At 41.5% G+C, this 12,210-nt stretch overlaps 1 protein-coding gene across 2 annotated transcripts in view; it reads left to right on the top strand.

The window, feature by feature from the left end:
• NEURL1 (neuralized E3 ubiquitin protein ligase 1) overlaps window positions 1-12,000 on the top strand; it is a 354,357-nt gene extending 342,357 nt beyond the window's left edge. For both annotated transcript variants that reach the window (XM_040361853.1, XM_040361854.1), the window contains exons 5-6: window positions 9,030-9,176; window positions 10,283-12,000. In XM_040361853.1, coding sequence (XP_040217787.1) covers window positions 9,030-9,176; window positions 10,283-10,524 — 389 coding nt within the window. In that variant the 3' untranslated portion in view covers window positions 10,525-12,000. The remainder of the gene's footprint in view (window positions 1-9,029; window positions 9,177-10,282) is intronic.
• The last annotated feature ends 210 nt before the right edge of the window (window positions 12,001-12,210 follow it).

Here is a 12,210-nt window from a genome sequence, read left to right as displayed (position 1 = left end):
AATCAGTTCTGCTTGTGTATCATAATCTTCCTTTTTGTTGCAATTCCTTATTACCCTAAGCATTTGACTTTTCAGAATACCACCTAGCCACCTAGGATGGTGGCAGCTGCCTAATGGAATGTAGCCATTAGCCAAAAGGTCCTAGTAAATAGTTTTCCATCTTCTTTGTACATAGTAAGATCCAGAAAATGTACCATTTGACAACTATAGGTTTCTGAAAAGGAGATACCATTGGGATTATCTCCCATTTTCTCCAGAAAACTACAGAACAATTCCTGTGATCCTGCTCATACTACCACAATGTTTTCTATATATCTCTTGTAGACTCTAAGCTCTGGTATGTTTCTGTCATAGATGGCCTCACTCTCTCACAGACTCATAAAAAGGTTTGACATTGATAGGGCATATTTATTCCCCATTGCCCCGCTCCTTTTCTGTCTATAATAATTTTTCTCATGCCAGAAAATGATTGCTCATTGTCAAATCAAGGGCCTGTAGGAGAAAATCCTTCTGTTTCTGTTTGATATTGGTGCTTCCCAATGCCCACTCAACAGCCTTCAAGGTATGATGCTGCTGAATATTAGTATAAAGGGAATTCACATGGAAGCTCGCCAAAATGTGATCATCATCTACGGTCATGGGTTTAATTAATTCATTCAAATCTTAACTATCTTTTTTTGGGTAAGCGGTTGCAAAAAATAATCCAAATATTCCCCCAGCCTAGAGAACAGCGAGTCAACTCCACTGAGTATAGGTCTACCTGGGGGTCTAAGTTGATTCTTGTTCATTTTAGGTAACTGGTAAATAACCGGAACTCTTGGTGCATCTGGAATAAAATATCTTGCTTCTTTCTTTTTTAATATACCATCATTATGTGCTCCTTCTATTAGCCTCTTCAATTCGGCTCTAAATTTATTCGTAGGATTTCCCTTCAGTTTTTCATATGACTCACTATCTCCCACTAATCTGTCCAACTCTTCCAAATATATTTTTTTTAAATGACCAAAGCCGACCTAGCTAAAGTCATAATGTAGTAATATGCACCACACACTAGTACATTATGACAGACTCCCTCAAGCAGCGTGCTGTCACTGCTGATAGGGAATCCAACTTCACCCAGTCTTAAGCTGAGTTCCACCCAAAAGTGGAACTTTTGAAATATAATGTTTCTTAGCAACAGTTTTTATTATATAGATTCAATATATTTAACAACATTTTTTTTAATGTATCTATCAGCAACATTACATCCTTAGCACTTTACAGCTGAAGTTCTAGGAATTCAAAAAGTAATATACCCAAACCCTAGTCTCTCTAATGCCCTGTACACACAAGCAGAATTTCCGCCAGCAAAAGTCCGATGTGAGCTTTTCATCGGAAATCCCGACCATGTGTATGCTCCATCAGACTTTTGCTGTCGGGATTTCCGCCAGCAAAAGTTTGAGTGCAGGTTTTCAATTTTTCCAACGGAAAAAAATCTTATCGGAAACTCTGTTCGTCTGTATGCAATTCCGACTGCGAAAAAACACGCATGCTCGGAAAAAATTTGACACATGCTCGGAGGCATTGAACTTCTTTTTCTCGCCTAGTCATAGTGTTGTACATCGCAGCGTTCTTAATGCTGGTGAGTTCAGAGAACTTTTGTGTGACCGTGTGTATGCAAGTCAAGCTTGAGCGGAATTCTGTCAGAAAAACCATCCAACTTTTGTGTACAGGGCATAACAATTTATTTTGGTCCTGATTGCTTAATTTCAGTAACTATTAAAGTTTTTATAATTTCCCCTTTTTTTTACTAAAATACTATTTTCAAATTTTAATTGAACTCTTCAACTTTTCGCCATTAATTTCATAGGTAGACCCCTTTTTCCCCTCCTACTATTAGGTAGGAATACAAACACAATACATTTACTCTTAACCTGTACACATTTTAAGACATACACAAAATAAGCTGGTCTTAGGTATGTATGTCAACCATTAATGTGAATCCATAAACCATAATGAATTTTTCTTGCTACAATAAAACACCTTCCTATTTCTTCATTCTCATTCACTGGCCCTTTCATTCATTCATTTAGAATGCATTTTTCCATATTTATATGACAAATCCCCCTTTTTTTCCCATTAAGAGATGCTGCCTTGCTCTAAAAAGATTTCCTGTCTCCCTATAGAAAAGGGAGGTATCTACATCCTTTTGGTTTAGATGTGTCACTTTATCAAGAAATATAGAATTTGGAGGTGTGGCACTAACTGATACACCGGAATACTGTCATTTGGGACAACACTCTACTAAAAGGCTAGTTTTCATTGAAAAAACAAAAAAAAAAAAAACACTTCCTCTTTTTCATACTTTAAAGCGTTCAATCAGAATTTTTTTTTAAAGTCAGCAGCTACAAATACTGCAGCTGCTAACTTTTAATATATGGGCACTTTACCTGTCTGGGGCGCTCACGATGTTGGCACCCGAAGCCGATCTGTGCCTCGGGTGGAGGTGCGCCATCTTGCGGCTTCACTTCCTGGTTCCCTACTGCACGATTTCACTGGTCCCTGCTTTCTTCTAGGACCTGTGTGTCTCCCAGAAGACAGCGGTGGGGGTGGATGAGGGGCCAGACATGGTGTAGATCTATGCCCGGAAGTTGGAGCAAGTACCTGGATTATTCACTGTACCTACAGGTATGCCTTATTATAGGCTTATCTGTAGGTACAAGATAAAAAGCGGAGTTTACTACAGCTTTAACACAGATTACAAATCTTGATTTCTAAACAAAGCACTTTGTTCACACTGTAAAGATATCTGGAGGAGGTTCTTCCAATCACAGGTTGTGTCATGCCCCTTGGAATAACAGGGAGATGAAGCCTCCATCAATCACCATCTTATATATCACCCCATATTGTTTAGCAATACAAGGACATGGAGAAGGAGGGCTGCACCTATACCCTGTATAAAGGAGGGTAAATGAACAGTTTATACCAAAAGTGAAACTGGAGCATGCTCAGTATATTGTAAGGGGTTAGCTCGGTAGCGGGGTGTGTGACCCCTTGGATGGGTTCACCACACACTGAATTTATACAGACAGGCAGTCGAAGACGGTTGAAAACAAAGATTTTGGTTTATTCCATCTAGCTGGAAACAAGTGCAAGCATCCAAACAGCATAAACAAAATCAAACATAAAACAAAAACCCTGGCCACTTTGGGCATCTACCTTCCACACAGGAACCTATCTATGGAGTCTAGCACAGCCTACTGCTGGGTAGACAGTGCTGGTCATACAACAGAAAAACAATAGTCGTTTTGATTTTTATCACACAGAAAAATCAATCCTCTCCTCACCTCCTCAGAAGACTTTCAGTACTGCTCTCTTTCACTCAGAAAGCCTCAGCATGCAGCAAATCAGTGGTAATCCTCTGGACTACTTATAGAGGCCTTCATTGCCTCATTCTGAACAGCTGAAGTCTTCCAACGCCCTCAAACCTTTTCTGGCTACATTTTTCAGCCGACGCCTAATAACAATTGGTGTATTGTCTAAACAAGGCAGAAATGTATGTCCTGTCTGTGACAACACCCACAGATGTACCTGACTTCCTGTCACAATATGTTAACAGCTGGTCTAAACAATCTCCGGCTGCAATGATGACAGAGACAAGGAGGGAGGGACAGTGAACAGCAGTTTTTTTTGCAGTCTACAGAAAACAAATGCTCTAGTGGATGAGTGAATATGAACACAATGTAATAAAGCATGTATTGACCATCTTTGATAGTTAGTTTTTTTTTTTTTCACTGTTTTTTCAAAAATGTGGGTTAGCTGCAATTTGCCCACAGAGCAGCGGGACTGCACCAGGGAAGTTTGAAGCCACTCATAAGCTGGGTATACACACACAGTTTTTTTTCATCCAATAGGAGTTCTCCTATTTCCTTTTTTGTTTCTCCACCTCTTCTGCTCCGTTGGCCAATTAGATTCTAATAAACTTCTAGTGCAACCCTCTGATCAGTCGCTCCCTCCGATCCACTATGCCGGTCTTCCTCTTTGCGCCAGCCCTCCTCCCATGTATCTTCACTTTGCCCCTGCTTGTCCCCGGTGATTCTACACTTTCTCCGGCCACTTGCTTGCAGGAGAATAGGCTTTATGAGGCTGAGAGGAGCACATCAGCAGCTACTGTCCTGTTAATTCTGCTCACTTTGCATTGTCTGATTACAGGGCTTAGAGGTATTGTATCCCTGCTCAACATTACTGCCAGCTGGATGATTATTAGGAGTGCTCTCTCCCTGCATAGAATCCACCCCATTCCCTGCTCAAAGTGCCAGAGATATTGCTCAAGGGGCAAAAAGGCCGTCTAAAAGCTTCTCTGCAGCTGCATCAGATTCCCACTCAGCCTGCTTACTATTTAAGCCCTGACAGATTACACAGTATAGCTAGGGCTCAAAAAAAATCAGGCTGTGTAAGAATCTCTTAGGCGGTCATCAACTCATTAAGGTTGGCTGGCAGCATAACTGTAGCTGCTGCTTGGTGTACCCCACCACCCTCCTACAAGGTCAACCAGCCCCCCGCAGTATCACTCAGCCCCCCACACCTGCAATGTCAACCAGCCTCCTCTGCTGTATAACTTACCCCTCCCCCTGCAATGTCAGCCAGCTCCAACCCCCCTTTCCCTTCCCGTTATATCAGCGAGCCCCCCTCCACATTATCACCCAACACTGCATTGTCAGCCAGCCCCTCCCTGCACGCTCAGGCAGACAATCACTTTACTCTCAACCAAGCCCCTCTCCTGCACCATGCTTGCAGCCCCCTTTCTAGCAACACTCATAGTGTCTACCCCCATTCCCCACCTGCAATCCCCCTTCTCTCAGCACCTGCTCCTCCCTTTTTTGAAGAATCCACCACACCTCCTGCCCCTTCCCTTGACACCCATTGTCCCTGCAGTCCTTAGTCCTTCTTTTACCACCTACCATGCAACCCACTTTGCTAGCATGCCCTCCTTTCTTTGCACCCATTACATCTTCAGGCTCCCTTTTCCCAGCATCCACTGTGCCTGCAACCCCCTTCTTTTACCATCCACTGTAACTACACCTTCTCTCTTACCAACCACCATATTGCACCTGGCTTTTCTCACCACCTTCTTCTCACCACATGCTTATACCGCTTTTCTCTTACTGTCCTTCATCCTTGCACCCCCCTTCTCTCACCATCCAATATGCCTAAACTCTGCCTCTGACTTCTGCACCCTTTTCTAGTTTCTACCAATGCATCTGTCACCTCCATCCCCCAACATTTTGCCAATGCCTATATGCACACTCTGCTCTTACCATTGTACCTGCACACCCGTACCCCACTCCCAACACTATATAATCCACCCTCTCTTTGCTACATTCAACACACCTGCATTCCTCCCATTTCACCACCATGCCAACAATCCCCCCCCCCCGGCTTTTAACATTTGCCTTAACCTCTTTATGAAAACTATGGGCCAGATCCTCAAAGAAGTTACGCTGGCGTATCTATTGATACGCCGCGTAACTTCTAGTTTGCTCCGGCGTATCTTTGTTTTGTATCCACAAAACAAGATACACCTGAAGCTGGGCTAGATCCGACTGGCGTACGTCTTAGTACGCCGTCGGATCTAAGGTGCATATTTACGCTGGCCGCTAGGTGGCGTTTCCGTCGATTTCCACGTCGAGTATGCAAATGAGCTAGATACGGCGATCCACGAATGTTCATCCGGCCGGCGCATTTTTTTACGTCGTTTCCGTAAGGCTTTTTTCGGCGTATAGTTACCCCTGCTATATGAGGCGTATCCTATGTTAAGTATGGACGTCGTTCCTGCGTCAAATTTTGAAAATTTTACGTCGTTTGCGAATAGGGCTTAGCGTAGAATGACGTTCATGTCGTAAGCATTGGCTTGTTGCGGGTTAATTTCGAGCATGCGCACTGGGATACCCCCACGAATGGCGCATGCGCCGTTAAAAAAAAAAAAGTAATTTACGTTGGGTCAAGGCATATTGACATAAAACACGCCCCCATCACATCCATTTGAATTGCGCGCCCTTACGCCGCTGTAACTTACGGCGCAAATTCTTTCAGGATAAGGAAAATACGCTGTAAGTTACGGCGGCGTAGTGTATCAAAGATGCGCTACGCCGGACGCAACAATGCGCCACGCTACGTGGATCTGGCCCTATGTCTGTACATGCTTCTTATTGCTCTCCATCCACCTTCAAACTATACTGCATCTCTAAGCTCTCACTTATTTCTGCTCTGACCACCCCTTCTCTCCAATGTTCCTTTACTCATTCACTACCACCACCTTAGTTGCAGTTTCATTTCTCACCTCATAACGGCAGAAAGCTCCCCTGCCTTAACACTACTCTTGCATGCCACCCCTCCTTCTTACTACTACAGTTCTGCACCTATCTTCACCACTGCACCTATAGCATCTGGAGAAATTCATTGTTGGGGTTTGCATACGCTTTATGTTTCTCCATTCTTTCCAGATATGTTTTACCTCTCGGACCATTTGCTTACCAAATACCTTACCACTTGTAAGGTTGCTATCTTATGTAGATTAAAGGCCACCATCTGATGTTTTATGCCCTAGTATAATATTCTACTTACTGCCTCATCATCTGCCCAACAGCAGATAATGTGCTTTGAGTACCCAGGGAAAAAAAAGTGCTGTAGAAATATGATTTGGAAAAATGCACTGCATATTTTTCACTCACCTTGTTAAAAAGACAACATGTGATCAAAGTATGTCCTAGCAATAACTGGTCAGCTGGTAGATAGGAGAGTTGGCTACACACAGTATATTTTCAAGTTCTAGGACTGGGGATTACTGCTTTTGGTGCAAGATCTCTCAGCGAACAGAAGCCATTACCGTATCTTGCCCTTATTTCTTGAAAATACTAGGAATATGTAATTAAGATAATTGCAAGCTAAATATAACGCAGAGAGCCAAGTAAGACTTCTAAAGTTATTAGGGTATATTCATTGGCTACAGAGTGTAGAAAGTAATTTGCTGGCCTACTGTGTAAGTATATTGTCTAAAACTTTTTGTAAAACTTACAAAATGCCCCTAGTTCTTAAAGTGGTTGTAAAGGCTGAAGGTTGTTTACCTTAATGCATTCTCTGCATTAGGGTAAAACGCCTTTTAACCACTTGCTTACTTTGCACATATACCCCCTTCCCGGCGAAATTTCAGCTTTTGGCACTGCGTCACTTTAACTGACAATTGCACGGTCGTGCGACGTGGCTCCCAAACAATATTGACGTCCTTTTTTTCCCACAAATAGAGCTTTGTTTTGGTGGTATTTGATCATCTCTGCAGGTTTTATTTTTTGCGCTATAAACAAAAATTTAGAAAATAATAAATATCCCAATTGTTTTAAAAAAAATAAAAATTCTCAGTTTAGGCCAATACGTATTCTTCTACATATTTTTGGTAAAAAATCGCAATAAGCGTATAGTTATTGGTTTGCGCAAAAGTTATAGCACCTACAAAATAGGGGACAGAATTATTACTTTTTTTATTATTTTGCTTTTACTAGTAATGGTGGCGATCTGTGATTTTTATTGGGACTGCGATATTACGGCGGACATATCGGACACTTTTGACAAATTTTTGGGACCATTCACATTTATACAGCAAACAGTGCTATAAATATGCATTGATTACTGTATAAATGTGACTGGCAGGGAAGGGGTTAACACTAGGGGGCGAGGAAGGGGTTAAATGTGTTCCCTAGGAGTGATTCTTACTGTGGGGGAGGGGGACCGATCTGTGTCCCTATGTACAAGGAACACAGCATTGGTCTCCTCTCCCTGACAGGACGTGGATCTGTGTGTTTACACACACAGATCCACGTCCTTGGCTGTGTAATGGCCGATTGCGGGTACCTGGTGGACATTGCAGCCGCCAGGCACGTGCATTGGCACCTCAGTGACACGGTGGGCACGCGCACGCCCCCCAGTGGCCGGAGGAGCCGAGGACGTCAATAGACGTCCTCCCGGCATTGTAGAGCCATCTTGTGGCAGTCAAAATACAATGGCCCGGGCTCCAAGTGGTTAATGTTAGCCCCCCAAATACTTACCTGAGCCTGATCTTGACCCAGTGCTGTGCCAGAGAGCAGTGCTCTCTCTTTCTCCCCCTCCTCACTGGACTTAGTGGGAGCCATTGGCTCCTGCCAATCAAATCCAGTGATGAAGAAGCAGGGGTGGGGCCGACTTTACAATCACTTTAATGAACTAAGTGATTAAATAGCGTTCCATCCAGCACAGCAAATGTCTTTATAATGTGTAGTCTACAATTACACATGAAATGGGTTATTTGACACTGACAAAGCAGCAAAGGTTCTTGTATGTTTGTAGCTAATTCTGTGAGACATATTTATCTTATTTTTCAGTTATATAAACTAGAAGCCCCCAGGCTGTGCTGGAATTGGTATTTGAAGCATCTGGCTTATATCATTATAGCATGTGCTTGATCAGTGAGCAGCACGAGCACTTGCACCAACAATGACAAACAAGACCCTTAGTTATGCATAAGCCCAGCTTAGAACTTGTCATACCACATTTATTGAGTATTATCTGTTTTCTCCCTTTTCAGTAACTGAGTATGTCGATTAAGTTGAATCTGTCTGAGCAGTCAATTTTGCTGTAATTTATCAGGCCTGAATAGGACTTCCTTGTAGACCTGCAGCCAGCTCTCATGCTGCTGCCATTTGTGCATGCATTAGACAAATGTATTGTTCCATAAGCTTCTGTTATGTGTTGTAATATGCATCATTTATAGACGCGGTATCAATTTAATGAAGACAGAATCAGATAATACAGTATATCTTGATCTGAACTGCAGTTCCCTGATCCTTCCATGTGCTGCAACTACTGTGAAGGGGGCCTTACACTCTGGATATTTTAATAATGTACCCTGTAGTAGGTCGGAGGGATAGAATGACTTTGTAAGGTAATTCCAGTTGGATGATCTTACCACTGCAATCCCCACTAGAGTGTAAAATCTAAAGTAAACTGTCTTATTTTTTTAGGCTCTACAATATCATCTGACCAGCGAAACATATCAACACCAAGTTCTCCGACATCTGTTCCAAACACCCCAACAGCCCTGTGCAGCGGCAGCTCTGACCCTGTGTTGAACACATGTGTGCCAGGGCCTCTTTGTAATTCCATAAGTGGTAAGTATTCAGTCTGTTGCTGTACACTGTAACAACAGAAAAGGAATATTTATATAAAGTTCACAAACTTATTGAGGTAAACTGTTGATGCTTTAAAGGATAACTCCACAGAAAGCATTCTGTTTGAGCTGCTCATGAGCAGTGGATTACATATTCATTCCTACAATCATCAGTCTTTAAATAAGAATAAATAGGTAACCTAATTGCTCATAAGCAGCCAAACCAGAATGCTTTCTGTGGAGAGGCAGTGCAGCTCCCAATGGGGTCACAGTGATTCTGGAAACGTAAGTGGCATAATTAGGGGATTCAACATCATTCTAGAAAAAAAGTGCACTAAGGGCTTGTCCTGATATGCAACAGCCCTTGCCACCCCTCAGTTGATCCGCAGTGGATCTCTTTTTACAGGGTGTTTGACAGGAGTTGGAGTCTGTGATATGTCTTCTCACCACCTGTTTTAAGCCTGAAAATGTCACACCACCACACCGCAAACTTATGCATTCTGATCTATGTGTGGAAATATGTTTAGGTTATTTACAGGGTTGAAGTGGTGGCACTAGTGGTCCATTTAACCAACCATGGGACTGGACAAATATTAATAATCTGGCAAACTGCCTTGTGGCCAAATAGATAATATGAAAGTGGTCACTATACCCAGGCTGTCTAAAAACCTTTGTTGTAAGACTTAAAAAGATGGATTTATAAAGGAGAATACCGCCATCCACTCTGACAAGCACAACAGCATTTACTTCACATGTGCTCTACATTTTACAACTAATTCATAAACTGCTGAATTGAAGAATCTGAGGTTTCCTACAGAAGATTCTCTGCAAAATGCTGCAGAAAGCACGCCATGCATGAGGAGAGGCCAGTCACAGCTTTTTACAGGTTTTGTGACTACCTCCTCCTGGCTTTTTCCCCTTCTATTAAAGTACACCACTTCACATTTTTTTGTCCTCTTAGTACAAAGGTTTCATTAGGCTACAGGACCTTTTATGAAATCCACAGTTCATGCAGGTATGCTAGAATTCAGCTGTTAAACACTACAAAATACTGTACAATGTAAAATTAAAAGTGAATAACTAAACTAAATCTCTATCTTCTCCAAGGTACAGCTCCAAACTCTCCAGTGAGCATGCCAGAGTCACCCATTTCACCATCTGTCTCAGGAACCTGGAACGATGAGTGTACCATCTGCTATGAAAACATGGTGGACACAGTCATATACTCCTGTGGACACATGTGTTTGTGCTATACATGTGGCCTGAAACTCAAGAAAATGAACAATGCCTGCTGTCCCATCTGCCGACGTCTCATCAAGGACATTATAAAAACCTACCGCAGTAGTTAGTCAGCATCTGGAAGAAGACAGTCACCTTTTCAGTTTACTTTTACTCCGGAGTTTAAAAAAAATGTAAAGTTCTTGAGTAAGTCCAAGGCACTTACAACATTGTCAACGTGACTGTAAAAGTCTGTAACATTTCAACTCTGGAGCTCTGGATTTAAGAATTCTGAAACACAAGATATCAGGGAAGTATAGTCTCGCAATCATCATTCTTTAGTAGAACACAGATATATCTCACAACTTTTATACTATTCTATACTGAGATCTGGAAGTATCTCTGGAAAAAAGGAGTTTCTGCTTTGCAGCAAAGAAAATCAAGATTTTTGAATATCAAGCAATACTTGCTAGTTTTAGGAAGTCAACAGAATATGAAACACAGAAAATGTGGAAGTTGTGGTAGTTTGTCAAGAGACTTGATTGTACAATCATACCTTTGTACTGTAGTTACGGAAAATGATTTGTTTTGCAAACGCTCAGTTGAAAGGTTTGAGCCATAGTGGTCTGCCAATGTTTCCAACTAAATTAGGATAAAAACATTTGTATGTTTTGGTTGTTTATATCATCTACTATTTTCCTCTTGAAAGCTGCAGTAGTAGAGTAGGCACCATATTGGGATAAACCTTTTAATACAACCCCCACCCCCTTCCCCAAGCTCACCAGTTGATTCATCTTCCTCCTTTTCCTGAGTGGTAAGCTGAAATTCTTTATACAGGTCCAAACTTCGGAATGTGGTCAAATGAAAACAGGTGCTTCTGGGGAATAAAACTCTTAAGTAATTGTTATTTATTCTGTATTTTTTATACATGAGGTATACTTTTTTCACAGTTTACTTCCAATAATTTATAAATATAATTTGTAAACTTATGGCTAGGCATGAAGATAAAATGCTGCTCCAGAGATTACTGCTTCTGATCTTTAATGTTACGTGAAGAAAATATGCTCCAACATTTTTTTAAATGTATTGTTTTTATACGTTTTTGGTAAGCAAAGCCTTCAGTCGGTTATGCTGGGATAACCTAGTTGAGTATTTCAATGTCTGGAAAAATGCTTTTTGGCTGAGCCTGCTATATGATGGTAAGTCGGGGTTGACAAATCTTGCCATTGCTCTGATGCCGGTACAAACAAATATGAGTGCTTCTACAGACAGTAACTCAGAATTTCCTCTTTTATACAAGAAGCATATTGAGGCAGATACTATTGCACTCTGTCAGAAAATGTGGTCTGATCAAGGCCAGAATATTAGGAAAGGGGGAAGGCAAATCCCTTTTCATTATAAATCGAATTTGTGCCTTTAAACAACAGACAAAATGCAGTTTCTATTTATTAACTGGTGACCGTGAACTGGGTCAGTTTTCAGAATGGCAGCCTCCAAATTGCATAGGTGGCTGGAGGACTATAAAGGCTACATGAAGGCACAGGCTTTAGCCAACATATTAAGGCAATGTGGATGATTTATTTATTTTTTGAAAGAAAAAAAAAAAAGGAACAACGATCGATTCTTAGGGACTTGGCAAAAGACAAATCTCAAAACACACATCAAAAAAGTAAGGTTGTGTCGGAAAAGCATCCATTCAAATTACAGCTCTAATTTCCTAGTCTAAGAAAAAAAATACATTTTCTACCCCAAAATCCCGCCCCCCCTTCCTTTTATTTTTGTAGGTTAATGTTGACTATTGTGTTGTGCAACATGAT

The sequence above is a fragment of the Rana temporaria genome, chromosome 8 (assembly GCF_905171775.1).
Source record: "Rana temporaria chromosome 8, aRanTem1.1, whole genome shotgun sequence".
Lineage (NCBI taxonomy): Eukaryota > Metazoa > Chordata > Amphibia > Anura > Ranidae > Rana > Rana temporaria.
This window is presented reverse-complemented; position numbering and strand designations above follow the sequence as displayed.